The sequence below is a fragment of the Oncorhynchus gorbuscha genome, linkage group LG03 (genome assembly GCF_021184085.1).
Source record: "Oncorhynchus gorbuscha isolate QuinsamMale2020 ecotype Even-year linkage group LG03, OgorEven_v1.0, whole genome shotgun sequence".
NCBI lineage: Eukaryota > Metazoa > Chordata > Actinopteri > Salmoniformes > Salmonidae > Oncorhynchus > Oncorhynchus gorbuscha.
Genome location: NC_060175.1, coordinates 78,754,812 through 78,773,620, shown reverse-complemented (window position 1 = coordinate 78,773,620; position 18,809 = coordinate 78,754,812). Strand labels below are relative to the sequence as shown.

At 45.2% G+C, this 18,809-nt stretch overlaps 1 protein-coding gene and 1 long non-coding RNA gene across 3 annotated transcripts in view; one reads left to right on the top strand and one right to left on the bottom strand.

Moving 5' to 3' along the window:
• Nucleotides 1–18,809, bottom strand: part of cntn3a.2 (contactin 3a, tandem duplicate 2) — a 71,051-nt gene that overhangs the window by 27,217 nt on the left and 25,025 nt on the right. Inside the window, exons 15-16 of the mRNA XM_046343838.1 lie at nt 4,318–4,476; nt 3,551–3,700 (exon numbers count right to left, since the gene is read on the bottom strand). Of these exons, the coding sequence (XP_046199794.1) occupies nt 3,551–3,700; nt 4,318–4,476 (309 nt within the window). The remainder of the gene's footprint in view (nt 1–3,550; nt 3,701–4,317; nt 4,477–18,809) is intronic.
• The window catches only part of LOC124031964, a 40,604-nt gene that overhangs the window by 3,326 nt on the left and 18,469 nt on the right, over nt 1–18,809 (top strand). The gene's annotated exons all lie outside the window — the stretch shown is intronic.

Sequence of the window (18,809 nt, the reverse complement as noted above, 5' to 3'; positions counted from 1 at the left end):
AGGGGGCCGAATACTTTCGCAAGGCACTTTAGCAACAGTCACGTTGTGATTGTATTAGATTACTAAATACTTCCCAAACAAAGTCAATATTGTTGGTGTCCTCAACCTGCAGAAGGCCGTAGCTCAACCTCTGAATGTCATAGACTAACCAAATATACTTTATCTCCATGTGCATCAGAGCCGTGTCTTTCTTGTGTATTTTACAGCTCGTTTTTAGCACAAAGCATTGTGTTAATCATCGAGTTTATCATCATTATTGATTGCTTTATGTAATCTGGATCCATTTGATTTCCTCCCTCAAGCTAACAAGGGGTATGCTTTTTGTCCTTTACCCCTTCAATTCGAGCCCCTTTTTTCAGCCATACACCAAGCCCTCCACAGACATAGAGGCAGGGCTGGTGACAGTATTTGAGGAAATAGCTAGGCCTACCAACAAATACATGAATAACATTACTGCATCTATCAAACAGGTAAGCCTATCTCTTATTTCTTAAATAGGGCTCCAACAAAGTGCTCTTGTTATTAAATTATCCTACTCAGCTTTCAGTGCCAGGTGATGTCCATATTGATTTTAGGAATAGCAATCCACACAAGAGTGTTGGCTGCATCTCAACTAATCTTTTTTCTAATTTATCCAATTATATTCCATTATCTTGTTTTTATCATGGACATATTCCATCCTTTATGTAATTAAGCTTTCCCATGTGTGTTTCAGTTTTTATCAAGTGTGTTGGTGCTTGCTTCTAAATATGGCAAAAACAATTGACTGCTGTAGGTTGAGGTTCTTGTTTCCTATTCCCTGACAAAAATACGTTGTTACTGGGGGTTTATTACGATATCTCTGTGATATTTTAGTTATATTGAATTTTACAAATAAAATTGATTAAGTTGCTCTGCCCAAATCATCTTATAAAATTAAAATGGGATAATAATGGACTCATAAAAAAAACAATCAAATAGCTTGCCAATAGCATCCGCTGCAAATACAGTGCATTCGTAAAGTATTCAGACCCCTTGACTTTTCCACATTTTGTTACGTTACAGCCTTATTCGAAAATGTATTAAATACATGTTTTCCCTCATCAGTCTACACACAATACCCCATAATGACAAAGTATTCAGACACTTTGCTATGAGACTTGAAATTGAGCTCAGGTAAATCCTTTTTCCATTGATCATCCTTGAGATGTTTCTACAACTTCAATGGAGTCCACCTGTGGTAAATTAAATTGATTGGGCATTATTTGGAAAGGCACACACCTGTCTATATAAGATTCCACAGTTGATAGTGCTTGTCAGAGCAAAAAAACATCCCATGAGGCCGAAGGTATTGTCCGTAGAGCTCTGAGACAGGATTGTGTCGTGGCACAGATCTGGGGAAGGGTACCAAAAAATGTCTGCGTCATTGAAGGTCCCCAAGAACACAGTGGCCTCCATCATTCTTAAATGGAAGACGTTTGGAACCACCAAGACTCTTGATAGAGCTGGCCGCCCGGGCCAAACTGAGCAATCGGGGGAGAAGGGCCTTGGTCTGGGAGGTGGTCACTATGACAGATGGGAGAATTTTCCAGAAGGACAAGCATCTCTGCAGCACTCCACCAATCAGGCTTTTATGGTAGAGTGGCCAGACGGAAGCCACTCCTCAGTAAAAGGCAAATGACAGCCCACTTGGAGTTTGCCCAAAGGCACCTAAAGGACTCTCAGACCATGAAAAACAAGATTCTTTGGTCTGATGAAACCAAGAAACCAAGAAATCTGTGGTCTGAATGCCAAGCGTCATGTCTGGAGGAAACCTGGCACCATCTCTATGGTGAAGCATCATGCTATGGGGATGTTTTTCAGAGGCTGGAACTGGGAGACTAGTCAGGATCGAGGGAAAGATGAACGGAGCAAAGTACGAAGAGATCCTTGATGAAAACCTGCTCCAGATTGCTCAGGCTGGGGAGGTTCACCTTCCAACAGGACAACGAACCTAAGCACACAGCCAAGACAATGCAGGAGTGGCTTCGGGACAAGTCTCTCAATGTCCTTGAGTGGCCCTGCCAGAGCCCGGACTTGAACCTGATCGAACATCTCTGGAGAGACTTTAAAATAGCTGTACAGCAATGCTCCCCCTTCCAACTTGACCAAGCTTGAGAAGATCTGCAGAGAAGAATGGGAGAAACTCTCCAAATACAAGTGTGCCAAGAAGACTCAAGGCTGTAATTGAGTAAAGGGACTGAATACGTATGTAAATGTGATAGTTCCGTTTTTTTCTTTGTCATTATGGGGTATTGTGTGTGTAGATTGATGAGGAAAAAAATGTTGAAAAAGTCAAGGAGTCTGAATACTTTCAGAATGCACTGTATTTAATTTCTTAGTGAAATTGTGACCACAGACCTTCCAAAAATACTTAATGGGATTTTTTCCAACCCTGCTCCATTGTTTTCAATGTAATTCCATTTCAAATCTGTCTTCTAGTGCGGCTTTACTTCCGGGATATTATGACGCATCTGACGGTTCCCTCTCTTTACATTACTTGGTACCAAGGCCCCAGGGTTCCGGTCTAGAAGCACGCTTTTCACTGTACCCAGAGGACACTTTTGGTATTGCAGTTTTTCTGAAGTCAAGCCCAAAATTAATGTTTTCATAGATGGGGTAAAGGGGAGTACCTAGTCAGTTGTCCAACTGAATGTATTCAACTGAAATGTGTCTACCGCATTTACCCCAACTCCTCTGAATCAGAGGGGTGCGGGGGGGAGGGGGGGGTCTGGCCTTAATCGACATCCACTGTGCCCGGGGAACAATGGGTTAACTACCTTACTCAGGAGCAGAACAACATATTTTTACCCTATCCACTCCGGATTTGATCCAGCAACCTTCCAGTCACTGGCCCAACACTCTAACCCCTAGGCTACCTGCTGCAGCTCCCATCGAGAAGTCAAATGAGAAAATTGCAAATAATACACTTTACAAAAACATTCTTTAAATTATTAAAGTAAATTGTCTGATTTTTTTCCATCACTCACAGCCAAAGATTTGATTTGAATTCACTTTGTCAAATTTCTAGATGACCTGATGATGTTGTCACTTCTCGCGCTGCTCCAGTGCGCACTAAGTGCTCATGCGCAGGCGTAATCAGCTCTCTAAAACCGGATCTGGACAACCACGAAACAGTGCATGCAAACATGAGTAGATTACATTGAAAACAATGGTTGTCCATCTTGAACGCGGCCTCTAGTTCATATATAGCTCAGTGTTTTGGACCGAATAGCTAGCTTGACAGCTAAAATGAAAAAAAAAATAGGGAGCAGTATCTAACAAAATATCTACATTATGGCATTTACTTATCATAGCAGAACTTAATCAACCTTTTAAAGGGCACTTCCATTCAATATAACAGGATCTAAAAATTCAATATGGTGCACAATTTCTACTTAAAATCAGAAGGGATGCAAAAGGCACTCTATTCGTGGAATGACCCAACTACTTCTCATGAAAAGTTTATGAAGCGTTTTATGAATCATTTTATGAAGCGTTTTATGGAGTGGAATTTGCGTGAACAACTCACCTGCATCCTCTGTCCGTGTCTGGAGGGAGGTGGGACTGGGCTCGCCCACTCCCACACTGTTCTTTGCCACAACTCGAAACTCGTACTCTACCCAGGCATTGAGATCCACCACCGTGGCTGTCAGTGTGTTGCCATCAATTACCTCAGGAACTAGGGACAGAGGGAAATAAGGCTAAGATCAGGCATGCCATCAACGTAGATAAACCATAATTTCAATCAAATAGTCCTTTATGGTAAAAAAATTATACACGGTTCACTTTAATCCAAGGATAGGGCATCTACATGATCTGTTGTTGTGGGTCAACATTAAATATTCTTTTACATGTTCATGATCACATTTTTTACGAAGCTGGGCCAATTGTGCTCCGCCCTATGGGACTCCCAATCATGGCTGGTTGAGATACAGCCTGGAATCTACCAGGGTCTGTAGTTACGCTCCTAGCACTGAGATACAGTGCCTTAGACCGCTGCACCCCTCGGGAGCCCAAACGCAGGGATGTAACGTATGGATATTGGGCACTGGCACACCGGCCAAGAAGACTGCAATTTTTACTAGCCCGGATCCAAAATCTGTGCCAAGACATATTTGAAAAGACAGAATTTCACTAGCCGTTAGGTTAGTTGGGCACATTTTCTGCTATCCCAGTCTGAAAAGAACTAGCCACGGGCTAGCGGGCTAGCTTAATTTCCATCCCTAATGAAATGTATGACCTATCAATTAAATCTTCACAGATAAACAAAGAGGCTAGATCAATGTGCAGGCCTACCTGTGTCCACCCTCTGCCAGCCCACAGTGAAGGGGGTCCTGGTCTGGATGAGGTAGCTGGTGATGGGGCTGCTGTTATCCCTGCCGCGGCTCCATGAGAGCTGTGCTGTGCTGTCTGTCACCTCCTCCACTGCCACTGTGTCTGGAGGGCCAGGGGGGCCTGACTCGATCGCAAATTAAGCAGAGTTAGAGTCCCCCCTACTGTACACGCACATGCAGGCACGCACACACATACACACCTCTTTATTATCTGCTGCTGCAACAGCTCCTTATTTCAGCTGCCATCCACACTGAGCCAATCTCAAATGACTCCCTATTCCATATACAGTGCTACTATATGCGCGCAAGACTGTCGGTCACTTTGGATAAAACTGTCTGCTAAATTACATATAGTGCCTTCTGAAAGTATTCATACCCCTTGACTTATTCCATAAATTTTTATCCTGAAAAACTCCCCAGTTCTTAACGAGTACAAGCATACCCATAACATTCAGCCCCCACTATGGTTGAAAATATGGAGAGTCGTACTCAGTAATGTGTTGTATTGGATTTGCCCCAAACATAACACTTTGTATTCAGAAAGAAAGTGAATTGCTTTGCCAATTTATTTTTTGCAGTATTGCTTTAGTGCCTTGTTGCAAACAGGATGCATGTTTGGGAATATTTTTATTCTGTACACTCTTCCTTCTTTTCACTATGTCAATTAGGTTAGTATGTGGAGTAACTACAATAATGTTGATCCATCCTTAATTTCCTCCTATCACAGCCATTAAACTTTGTAACTGTTTTAAAGTCACCATAGGCATCATGGTGAAATCCCTGAGTGGTTTCCTTCCTCTCCGGCAACTGAGTTAGGAAAGACGCCTGTATCTTTGTAGTGACTGGGTGTATTGACACACCATCCAAAGTGTAATTAATAACTTCATCATGCTCAAAGGGATATATATATAGATTTTTACCCATCTACCAATCGGTGCACTTCATTGCGAGGCATTGGACGACCTCCTTGGTCTTTGTAGTTGAATCTGTCACGACGTGGCCCTTTTTGGGTGTAGATAGTGGCTCCCCCTCTCTCATTTTCTCTCCCACATCAGGTTTTACAACGGTCATAAATACCTGGTAGAAACTGCCATGTAGTACTGAGGGAGAGAGTCTATGGAGAACAGAGATTCTCTTGTCGAAACTAATAATCCCCAAAATGGGAGAATTAAACAATATTTATATTTTTGAGAATGTGGAAATGGTCAGTGGACACTTAAGGGACAGTCATGTCAAGTGTGTTTCATTTGGTGATCTCATGAAGTACAGGAAACACACATAACTGTATCTCTTAAAGTGGACATTTCCCAACTGTCAGGTTTACTTCTGAATGTTGCATAAGATTAATGAATAATAGGGGTGAAACGGTACGTGTATTCGTATTGAACCGTTCGGTACAGGGTCCAGGGTGCATGGTTCGGTATGTACTGCGAACCTTCATATATTCCAGTTAGGAAGATATATATATATTTAATTGTACCAAAAAATATTATGGCATATAAATTAATGTGGGAAAAATATCTATATAAACCCAGCAAAAAAAGAAATGTCCTCTCACTGTCAACTGCGTTTATTTTCAGCAAACTTCAAATGTGTAAATATTTGCATGAGCATAACAAGATTCAACAACTGAGACATAAACTGAACAGACATGTGACTAATGGAAATTGAATAATGTGTCCCTGAACAAAGGGGGCGGGGTAACAGTCAGTATCTGGTGTGGCTATCAGCTGCATTAAGTAATGCAGTGCATCTCCTCCTCATGGACTGCACCAGATTTGCCAGTTCTTGCTGTGAGATGGTACTCCACTCTTCCACCAAGACATCTGCAAGTTCCCAGACATTTCTGGGGGGAATGGCCCTAGCCTCACCATCCGATCCAACAGGTCCCAGACGTGCTCAATGGGAATGAGATCCGGGCTCTTCGCTGGCCATGGCAGAACACTGACATTCCTGTCTTGCAGGAAATCACGCACAGAACGAGCAGTATGGCTGGTGACATTGTCATGCTGGAGGGTCATGTTAGGATGAGCCTGCAGGAAGGGTACCACATGAGGGAGGAGGATATCTTCCCTGTAACACACAGCGTTGAGATTGCCTGCAATGACAACAAGCTCAGTCCGATGATGCTGTAACACACCGCCCCAGACCTGTCATGTTTTGTCTTATATTGTCTTGTCATTATGCTTTCCCTTCTGTTCGTTTCCCCCTGCTGGTCTTATTAGGTTCGTTCCCTTTTTCTATCCCTCTCTCTCCCCCTCCCTCTCTCTCCTCTCTCTATCGTTCCGTTCCTGCTCCCAGCTGTTCCTCATGCTCCTAACTCACTCATTTAGTCTTTTCACACCTGTCCCCTATCTTGTCCTCTGATTAGAGTCCCTATTTCTCCCCTTGTTTTCCGTTTCTGTCCTGTCGGATCCTTGTATGATGTTCGCTGTGCTGTGTCATTGTCTCGCCCTGTCGTGTCTTGTCTCCTTCAGATGCTGCGTGTAGCAGGTGCCTTAGTCTGCTACGGTCGGTGCCTTCCCGAGGCAACCTGCAGTCAATGCTCGAGTCTCCAGTCTGTCCTCGTCACTACGAGTGGAATTAAGTTTTTTCATGTTTTGTTTTCGTCTTGAGTTTTACTGGAATAAAGACTCTGTTTTCGCTAAGTCGCTTTTGGGTCCTCATTCACCTGCATAACAGAAGGATCCGACCAAGAATGGACCCAGCGACTACGGATTCTCGTAACACTGCCGTCGAGATCCAGGGAGCTATGCTCGGCAGACACGAGCAGGAATTGTCTGCTGCTCGTCATGCCGTTGAGACCCTGGCCGCTCAGGTTTCCGACCTCTCTGGACAGTTACAGAGTCATCGTCTCGTGCCACCAGCTACTTCCTGGTCTGCCAAGTCTCCGGAACCTAGGGTTAATAACCCACCTTGTTACTCCGGGCAGCCCACTGAGTGCCGCTCCTTTCTCACCCAGTGTGATATTGTGTTCTCTCTCCAACCCAACACATACTCAAGAGAGAGAGCTCGGGTTGCTTACGTCATATCACTCCTTACTGGCCGGGCTCGAGAGTGGGACACAGCTATCTGGGAGGCAAGGGCTGATTGTTCTAACAATTACCTGAACTTTAAAGAGGAGATGATACGGGTTTTTGATCGTTCAGTTTTTGGTAGGGAGGCTTCTAGGGCCCTGGCTTCCCTATGTCAAGGTGATCGATCCATAACGGATTACTCTATAGAGTTTCGCACCCTTGCTGCCTCTAGTGACTGGAACGAGCCGGCGCTGCTCGCTCGTTTTCTGGAGGGACTCCACACAGAGGTTAAGGATGAGATTCTCTCCCGGGAGGTTCCTTCCAGTGTGGACTCTTTGATTGCACTCGCCATCCGCATAGAACGACGGGTAGATCTTCGTCACCGAGCTCGTGGAGGAGAGCTCGCGTTAACGGTGTTCCCCCTCTCCGCATCGCAACCATCTCCTCCCTCCGGCTCAGAGACTGAGCCCATGCAGCTGGGAGGTATTCGCATCTCGACTAAGGAGAGGGAACGGAGGATCACCAACCGCCTGTGCCTCTATTGCGGTTTTTCTGGACATTTTGTCAATTCATGTCCAGTAAAAGGCCAGAGCTCATCAGTAAGCGGAGGGCTACTGGTGAGCGTTACTACTCAGGTCTCTCCATCAAGATCCTGTACTACTATGTCGGTCCATCTACGCTGGACCGGTTCGGCTGCTTCATGCAGTGCCTTGATAGACTCTGGGGCTGAGGGTTGTTTTATGGACGAAGCATGGGCTCGGAAACATGACATTCCTCTCAGAGAGTTAGGGAAGCCTACGCCCATGTTCGCCTTAGATGGTAGTCATCTCCCCAGTATCAGATATGAGACACTACCTTTAACCCTCACAGTATCTGGTAACCACAGTGAGACTATTTCCTTTTTGATTTTTCGTTCACCTTTTACACCTGTTGTTTTGGGTCATCCCTGGCTAGTATGTCATAATCCTTCTATTAATTGGTCTAGTAATTCTATCCTATCCTGGAACGTTTCTTGTCATGTGAAGTGTTTAATGTCTGCTATCCCTCCTGTTTCTTCTGTCCCCTCTTCTCAGGAGGAACCTGGTGATTTGACAGGAGTGCCGGAGGAATATCATGATCTGCGCACGGTCTTCAGTCGGTCCCGAGCCAACTCCCTTCCTCCTCACCGGTCGTATGATTGTAGTATTGATCTCCTTCCGGGGACCACTCCCCCTCGGTGTAGACTATACTCTCTGTCGGCTCCCGAACGTAAGGCTCTCGAGGATTATTTGTCTGTGTCTCTTGACGCCGGCACCGTAGTGCCTTCTTCCTCTCCTGCCGGGGCGGGTTTTTTTTTTGTTAAGAAGAAAGACGGTACTCTGCGCCCCTGCGTGGATTATCGAGGGCTGAATGACATAACGGTTAAGAATCGTTATCCGCTTCCCCTTATGTCATCAGCCTTCGAGATTCTGCAGGGAGCCAGGTTCTTTAATAAGTTGGACCTTCGTAACGCTTACCATCTCGTGCGCATCAGAGAGGGGGACGAGTGGAAAACGGCGTTTAACACTCCGTTAGGGCATTTTGAGTACCGGGTTCTGCCGTTTGGTCTCGCTAATGCTCCAGCTGTTTTTCAGGCATTAGTTAATGATGTACTGAGAGACATGCTGAACATCTTTGTTTTTGTCTACCTTGACGATATCCTGATTTTTTCACCGTCACTCGAGATTCATGTTCAGCACGTTCGACGTGTACTCCAGCGCCTTTTAGAGAATTGTCTCTACGTGAAGGCTGAGAAGTGCGCCTTTCATGTCTCCTCCGTCACTTTTCTCGGTTCTGTTATTTCCACTGAAGGCATTCAGATGGATCCCGCTAAGGTCCAGGCTGTCAGTGATTGGCCCGTTCCAAGGTCACGTGTCGAGTTGCAGCGCTTTCTAGGTTTCGCTAATTTCTATCGGCGTTTCATTCGTAATTTCGGTCAAGTTGCTGCCCCTCTCACAGCTCTTACTTCTGTCAAGACGTGCTTTAAGTGATCCGGTTCCGCCCAGGGAGCTTTTGATCTCCTCAAGAAACGTTTTACGTCCGCTCCTATCCTCGTTACTCCTGACGTCACTAAACAATTCATTGTCGAGGTTGACGCTTCAGAGGTGGGCGTGGGAGCCATTCTATCCCAGCGCTTCCAGTCTGACGATAAGGTTCATCCTTGCGCTTATTTTTCTCATCGCCTGTCGCCATCGGAACGCAACTATGATGTGGGTAACCGCGAACTGCTCGCCATCCGCTTAGCCCTAGGCGAATGGCGACAGTGGTTGGAGGGGGCGACCGTTCCTTTTGTCGTTTGGACTGACCATAAGAACCTTGAGTACATCCGTTCTGCCAAACGACTTAATGCACGTCAAGCTCGTTGGGCGTTGTTTTTCGCTCGTTTCGAGTTTGTGATTTCTTATCGTCCGGGTAATAAGAACACCAAGCCTGATGCCTTATCCCGTCTCTTTAGTTCTTCTGTGGCTTCTACTGATCCCGAGGGAATTCTTCCTTATGGGCGTGTTGTCGGGTTGACAGTCTGGGGAATTGAGAGACAGGTTAAGCAAGCACTCACTCACACTGCGTCGCCGCGCGCTTGTCCTAGTAACCTTCTTTTCGTTCCTGTTTCTACTCGTCTGGCTGTTCTTCAGTGGGCTCACTCTGCCAAGTTAGCTGGCCATCCCGGCGTTCGAGGTACTCTTGCTTCTATTCGCCAGCGCTTTTGGTGGCCTACTCAGGAGCGTGACACGCGCCGTTTCGTGGCTGCTTGTTCGGACTGCGCGCAGACTAAGTCAGGTAACTCTCCTCCTGCCGGTCGTCTCAGACCGCTTCCCATTCCTTCTCGACCATGGTCTCACATCGCCTTAGACTTCATTACCGGTCTGCCTTTGTCTGCGGGGAAGACTGTGATTCTTACGGTTGTCGATAGGTTCTCTAAGGCGGCACATTTCATTCTCCTCGCTAAGCTTCCTTCCGCTAAGGAGACGGCACAAATCATCATCGAGAATGTGCTCAGAATTCATGGCCTCCCGTTAGACGCCGTTTCAGACAGAGGTCCGCAATTCACGTCACAGTTTTGGAGGGAGTTCTGTCGTTTGATTGGTGCTTCCGTCAGTCTCTCTTCCGGTTTTCATCCCCAGTCTAACGGTCAAGCAGAAAGGGCCAATCAGACGATTGGTCGCATACTACGCAGCCTTTCTTTTAGAAACCCTGCGTCTTGGGCAGAACAGCTCCCCTGGGCAGAATACGCTCACAACTCGCTTCCTTCGTCTGCTACCGGGCTATCTCCGTTTCAGAGTAGTCTGGGTTACCAGCATCCTCTGTTCTCGTCCCAGCTCACCGAGTCCAGCGTTCCCTCCGCTCAGGCGTTTGTCCAACGTTGTGAGCGCACCTGGAGGAGGGTGAGGTCTGCACTTTGCCGTTACAGGGCGCAGACTGTGAGAGCCGCCAATAAACGTAGGATTAAGAGTCCTAGGTATTGTTGCGGTCAGAGAGTGTGGCTTTCCACTCGTAACCTTCCCCTTACGACAGCTTCTCGTAAGTTGACTCCGCGGTTCATTGGTCCGTTCCGTGTCTCCCAGGTCGTCAATCCTGTCGCTGTGCGACTGCTTCTTCCGCGACATCTTCGTCGCGTCCATCCTGTCTTCCATGTCTCCTGTGTCAAGCCCTTTCTTCGCACCCCGTTCGTCTTCCCCCCGTCCTTGTCGAGGGCGCACCTATTTACAAGGTACGTAGGATCATGGACATGCGTTCTCGGGGACGTGGTCACCAATACTTAGTGGATTGGGAGGGTTACGGTCCTGAGGAGAGGAGTTGGGTTCCATCTCGGGACGTGCTGGACCGTTCGCTGATTGATGATTTCCTCCGTTGCCGCCAGGATTCCTCCTCGAGTGCGCCAGGAGGCGCTCGGTGAGTGGGGGGGTACTGTCATGTTTTGTCTTATATTGTCTTGTCATTATTCTTTCCCTTCTGTTCGTTTCCCCCTGCTGGTCTTATTAGGTTCGTTCCCTTTTTCTATCCCTCTCTCTCCCCCTCCCTCTCTCTCCTCTCTCTATCGTTCCGTTCCTGCTCCCAGCTGTTCCTCATTCTCCTAACTCACTCATTTAGTCTTTTCACACCTGTCCCCTATCTTGTCCTCTGATTAGAGTCCCTATTTCTCCCCTTGTTTTCCGTTTCTGTCCTGTCGGATCCTTGTATGATGTTCGCTGTGCTGTGTCATTGTCTCGCCCTGTCGTGTCTTGTCTCCTTCAGATGCTGCGTGTAGCAGGTGCCTTAGTCTGCTACGGTCGGTGCCTTCCCGAGGCAACCTGCAGTCAATGCTCGAGTCTCCAGTCTGTCCTCGTCACTACGAGTGGAATTAAATTTTTTCATGTTTTGTTTTCGTCTTGAGTTTTACTGGAATAAAGACTCTGTTTTTTGCTAAGTCGCTTTTGGGTCTTCATTCACCTGCATAACAAGACCATGACGGACCCTCCATCTCCAAATCAATCCCGCTCCAGAGTACAGGCCTCATGTGTAACGCTCATTCCTTTGACGATAAATGTGAATCCGACTATCACCCCTGTTGAGACAAAACCATGACTTGTCAGTGAAGAACAGTTTTTGCCAGTCCTGTCTGGTCCAGCGACGGTGGGTATGTGCCCATAGGCGACTTTGCTGCCGGTTATGTCTGGTGAGGACCTGCCTTACAACCGGCCTACAAGCCCTCAATCCAGAATCTCTCAGCCTATTGCGAACAGTCTGAGCACTGATGGAGGGATTGTGCATTCCTGGTGTAACTCGTGCAGTTGTGGTTGCCATCCTGTACTTGTCCCGCAGGTGTCATGTTCGGATGTACTGATCCTGTACAGGTGTTGTTACACATGGACTGCCACTGCGAGGACGATCAGCTGCCCGTCCTGTCTCATTGTAGCTCTGTCTTAGGCGTCTCACAGTACGGACATGGAAATGTATTGCAATTTATTGCTGTGGCCACATCTTCAGTTATCACGCCTCCTTGCAGCATGCCTAAGGCACGTTCACGCAGATGAGCAGGGACCTTGGGCATCTTTCTTTTGGTGTTTTTCAGAGTCAGTAGAAAGGCCTCTTAAGTTTTAATAACTGTGACCTTAATTGCCTACCGTCTGTAAGGTGCTAGTGTTATTTGGATTTTTACAAATTATCTTTGAAAGACAGGGTCCTGAAAAAGGGATGTTTCTTTTTTTTCTGAGTTTAGTAATAAAGTTGTCTTAAGAAAAGAAAGGTGTTTTGTCTCGTAGCTGTATGCAGCTCCACTCATTAGTTATTTCACTCCAGCGAGAACAGAGCTAAGAGACCGTCGTAGCAGCAATTAGCTGATGAAGGAATTAGCAGTTAGCTAAATGCAAAGGAGCAGAACTAGAAGAGATCATTGAGGTCTGCCACCTGGGAACAACCTGGGAACATTTCGGTTTCCCTGTAAACTATAACGGGGATTGCCAACGAGTGGTGAATAAAACTTCTACAACGTGTAGGCTCTGTTCATTGCCGATAGACTATTCGAGTGGCAATACGAGTAACATGACTACTCATTTGCCCCAGAACAACAGCAAAGGCCCTTGTGAAGATGCTGGAGGAAACAGGTACAAAAGTATCTATATCCACAGTAAAACGAGTCCTATATTGACATAACCTGAAAGGCCGCTCAACAAGGAAGAAGCCACTGCTCCAAAACCGCCATAAAAAAGTCAGACTACGGTTTGCAACTGCATATGGGAACAAAGATCGTACTTTTCAGGGACTTTTCTCTGGTCTGATGAAACAAAAATATAACTGTTTGGCCATAATGACTATTGCTATGTTTGGAGGAGGCTTGCAAAAAATAATGTGGTGATCCTAACTGACCTAAAACAGGGATTTTTTTCCCAGGATTAAATGTCAGGAATTGTGAAAAACTGAGTTTAAATGTATTCGGCTAAGGTGTATGTAAACTTCCAACTTCAACTGTACATGGTGGAAGAGTTAAAGAGTTAATATACCCTCATGTTGCCATGTTAGCAAGGCGCTACCTGGCTGTGCCTGGGACCTCTGTCCCTAGCGAGAGGGTATTCTCCACAGTGGCTTACATTGTCACAGCAAGCCGATCTGTGCTCACTGCAGATAATTTGGAGAGACTAATCTTCTTAATTGGACTATGCACTCTTGTTGAAGTTCTGTTTTAAATGGCTAGGCACTGTTGTTTTTTGTTGTCCCTTTGTTTTCATCTGCTCCTGGGAATTAAAGCTACCCATGTTTACTATTATAATAAATGGAAAATCTAAATACAAATGACATATTTCTCAGGCATTTATTTTGTCGATGTATCGAAACCGTACCAAACCGTGACGCCACTGTACCGTATCATACCCAACAGTGAGTTTTGTGAACTGTTTCACCCCTAATGAATAAGTATAAGAATACTTTTGAAAAGATAACAACAGGCCCAGGAGACCAGACAGCGTGTAGTGTTGGCTACATGGCTGGAAATGGTTCAACTCTGAGACTATCGATCACTACAGAATAAGAGCAAATCCTAGACGTAGAATTACTAGTCTGCAGCTGGAAATTATGTAAATCTAGCGCGTGAAAACCAACAACCGCGGAAGCATCTATTCCATGCAACGACCATCTGTATGCCTGACGTATCCATTACAACAGACACTATCCAGAGCCGCTGAGAAAGCGACAACTATGAAAGACATTGTGACTTCTGGGGAAGTTAACCAGAGACTCTCTGATGAACTGACTCTCCAGCAGACGGGTCGGTGATTCCAACAGAGAAGACAACAACGGCATACAGGCGTAAATACATACATTTCAATTAATATAATTATCAACTGTGTATTATTATTATTATTATTAACTGTGTGTAGTGGATCCATTTGGTCTTTCCCGCTTTTTATCTGTCCCCACCCCTTTCCATTGTCTACCAAGCCGTCATACTGGTTTAGCCCACTAGGGACTTATCAATGCACTGTGTTAGTAACCAATAACCATATTGTTTGTTTATGTAATTCTGTGACTTGATTAGTTAGTTAGTAAATAAACAATTAATCCAATTTGTATATCACTGATTCATTATGGAGGCTAGGGTTCGTGCAGATATCCAAGGGTTTGTGACGTTCAGTAATGAGAACTGGTGAGGTAATAATAATACACAAATACAAGACTGTACTCGATAAGATATGAAAATATCTGAAGAGTCGATTCGGAAATAGAGACTGTATGTGTGGGGTACAGAGATGAGATGTGATTTTAAAAAACACTATTATTGCACACAGACTGAGTCGATGCAACTTACAGATGGATGAAAATGTATAGAATGGTTACCTGAAAGAAAATGGGGGAGGGTCATGCTTTTTTAATTTCAGTGAAGGGGAGGGTTTAGTATTTTTTTTATATCTAGTCAAGGGGAGTGTTATGTCATTTGTAATTTATGAAATTTAAATATTTCTCAGGGTTTTAGAATTAGTTGCTTATTAGGCTATACTGTATATCGATGTGTGCCCTCATCTCTGATTCTCAGCTGGGCGCGCAATATCACACACACAGATGACACCATTCTGTATACTTCTGCCACTTCTTTGCACACTGTGTTAACTAACCTTCAGACGAGCTTCAATGCCATACAACACTCCTTCCGTGGCCTCCAACTGCTCTTAAATGCAAGTAAACCCAAATACATGCTCTTCAACCGATCGCTGCCCACACCTGTCCGCCCGCCCAGCATCACTACTCTGGATGGTTCTGACTTAGAATATGTGGACAACTACAAATACATAGGTGTCTGGTTAGACTGTAAACTCTCCTTCCAGACTCACATTAAGCATCTCCAATCCAAAATTAAATCGGCTTCCTGTTTCGCAAAAAAGCATCCTGCATTCATGCTGCCAAACATTCCCTCGTAAAACTGACCATCCTACCGATCCTCGACTTCGGCAATGTAATTTACAAAACAGCCCCCAACACTCTACTCAACAAATTGGATGCAGTCTATCACAGTGCCATCCGTTTTGTCACCAAAGCCCCATATACCACCCACCACTGTGACCTGTACGCTCTCGTTGGCTGGCCCTTGCATCATACTCGTCGCTAAACACACTAGCTTCAGGTCATCTACAAGGCTCTGATAGGTAAGGCCCCACCTTATCTCAGCTCACTGGTCACCATAGCAGCACCCACCCGTAGCACACGCTCCAGCAGGTATATCTCTCTAGTCACCCCCAAAGCCAATTCCTCCTTTGGCAGCCTTTCCTTCCAGTTCTCTGCTGCCAATGACTGGAATGAATTGCAAAAATCACTGAAGCTGGAGACTCTTACCTCCCTCACTAGCTTTAAGCACCAGCTGTCTGAGCAGCTCACAGATCACTGCATCTGTACATAGCCCATCTGTAAATAGCCCATCCAACTGCCTCATCCCCATACTGTAAATGCACCCCTGCATTTCTACTTGCACATTCATCTTCTGCACGTCAATCACTCTAGTGTCTAATTGGTATATTGTAATTAATTCGCCACCATGGCCTATTTATTGCCTTACCTCCCTTTTCTTACCTCTTTTACACACACTGTATATAGATGTTTTTCAACTGTATTGACTGTATGTTTTGTTTATTCTATGTGTAACTCTGTGTTGTTTGTGATGAACTGCTTTGCTTTATTCTTGGCCAGGTCGCAGTTATAAATGAGAACTTGTTCTCAACTTACCTACCTGTCTAAATAAAGGTGAAATAAAAAAATAAAATACAAATAAATCAATTGCGTCTATAGGCTATTTAGTGTGGTCTCAATCAAATTATCAACAGCGTATAGGTTTCGATGTGCATGATGGGAGAAGCACAGAGCAAAGTTATACAGTATTTCTAAGATAGCTGCTGGGATGGTGTAAATAGGTATAATGGCGCCGGAGGGGATGGCTGCCGTCTTACGGGCTGGGCTCCTAACCAACTGTGCTATTTTGCTATTTTTTTTCACGTTTTTTCTAACTTAAAATTATTATTATTTTTGTACATAATGTTGCTGCAAACATCTCTTATGACCGAAAATAACTTCTGAACATCAGAACAGCAATAACACAACTCGAACTGGAAAGATGTTTTTTTTTAAACAAATCTGATGCAAAGGATATACTGCTTTCAAGGGAACGGGCCCAAATCCCCGTCAATTGCGTGAAGAAAAAACGGAGAAAAAGGGGACGGAGGTCGGGCTGCCTTCTGAGAATTCGTGGGAGAGTGAGTAAAACACCACTATGATCCATTATATGGGGCGGCAGGGTAGCCTAGTGGTTAGAGCGTTGGACTACTAACCGGAAGGTTGCAAGTTCAAACTACCGAGCTGACAAGGTACAAATCTGTCGTTCTGCCCCTGAACAGGCAGTTAACCCACTGTTCCTAGGCCGTCATTGAAAATAAGAATTTGTTCTTAACTGACTTCCCTGGTTAAATAATGGTAAAAAAATACATATAAATATTGGCCAACGTGCAATCATTCGAAAACAAAATGGATGATATACGATCAAGATTATCCTACCATGGGGACATTAAAAACTGTACTATCTTATGTTTCACCGAGTCGTGGCTGAACGACGACACAGATAATATTGAGCTGGCAGAATTTTCCATGCATCGGCAGGACAGAGAAGCAACGTCTGGTTAGACGAGGGCGGGGGTATGTGTCTATTTGTCAATAACAGCTGGTGCTTGATGTCTACTATTAAAGAAGACTCAAGGTATTGCTCGCCTGAGGAAGAGTACCTTATGATAAGCTGTAGACCACACTATCTACTAAGAGGGTACTCATCTATATTATTCATAGCCGTCTGTTTACAACCACAAACCGATGCTGGCACTAAGACGGCACTCAACCAGCTGTTTAAGGCCAAAAGCAAACAAGAAAATGCTCATCCAGAAGCGGCGCTCCTAGTACCAGCACATCACTATTGAACACCTTTACTCCACACACAAAGATGCATACAAAGCTCCCCCCACACTCCATTTGGCAAATCTGAACATAATTCTATCCTCCTGATTCCTGCTTACAAGCAAAAACTAAAGAAGGAAGTACCAGTGACTCGCTCAATAAATGGTCAGATGACCTGGATGCTACGCTATAGGACTGTTTTGCTAGCACAGACTGGAATATGTTCCGGAATTCATCTAATGGCATTGAGGAGTATACCACCTCAGTCATCGGCTTCATCAATAACTGCATCAACGACGTCGTCCCTACAGTGACCGTACGTACATATCAAAACCCGAAGCCATGGATTACAGGCAACATCCGCATCGTGCTAAAGGTTAGAGCCGCCGCTTTCAAGGAGCGGGACACTAATCCAGACACTTGTAAGAAATCCTGCTATACCCTCTGACGAACCATCAAACAGGCAAAGAGTCAATACAGGATTAAGATTGAATCCTACTACAACGGCTCTGACGCTCTTCGGATGTGGCAGGGCTTGAAAACTATTATGGACTACAAAGGGAAACACAGCCGTGAGCTGCCCAGTCACGTGAGCCTACCAGATGAGCTCATTCATAAAGCCGCGGGCCAGACGGATTACCAGGAAGTGTACTCAAAGCATGCACCGACGAACTGGCAAGAGTCTTACCTGACATTTTCAACCTCTCCCTGACCCAGTCTGTAATACCTACATGTTTCAAGCAGACCACCATAGTCCCTGTGCCTAAGGAAGCGAAGGTAACCTGCCTAAATGACTACCATGAAGTGAGTTGAAAGGCCGCTCATGGCTCACATCAACAGCATCATCCCGGATACCCTAGACCCACTCCAATTCGCATACCGAGCTGATCGTGGACTACAGAAAAAGGCGGGCCGAACAGGCCCCCATTAACATCGACTGGGCTGCAGTGGAGCGAATTTCTCCAGGACTATTTACACTGCTGCCACTTGCTGTTTATTATCTACTTTACCCGGTAAAGTTGTAAGGTTCATGGTACCTGTTGTATTCGGCACATGTGACAAATAAAGTTTGATAAAACAAGGCTGCATTACACAGCGCAATGGATATTCCAACCCTGAGCCCCGGCCTGCTCTGCTCTTTCTGATCAAATACTTTTGTGTGTGCTGCTTAACCAATAGCTGTGCTGTGTAGGGCTCTGGTGACAGTTTACGAGGAGTGCCAAAGGTTTCTTTTGATTTTTTTGTTGTTGATTAGGCCTAGTCCCAAAACTGCGTGGACTAGCCTATAGCCTATGTTCTATTCAGTTTTAGAAAGAGAGTGCAAAGATGAGGAGGGCCAGAGGTCAACTTTGATAGCTTGCTACTACTATAATAGATTTTTATTAAAAACATTATGTTTCTTGGCCGTGATGTATTTATCAGAGTTATTGACCTCACAATAAACCAGATTGGAGTAATTTACATAGTGGTACTGAAACTTGTAGCAGAAGCAGTGGCACAATCGGAAATGGGCAGCTCATGA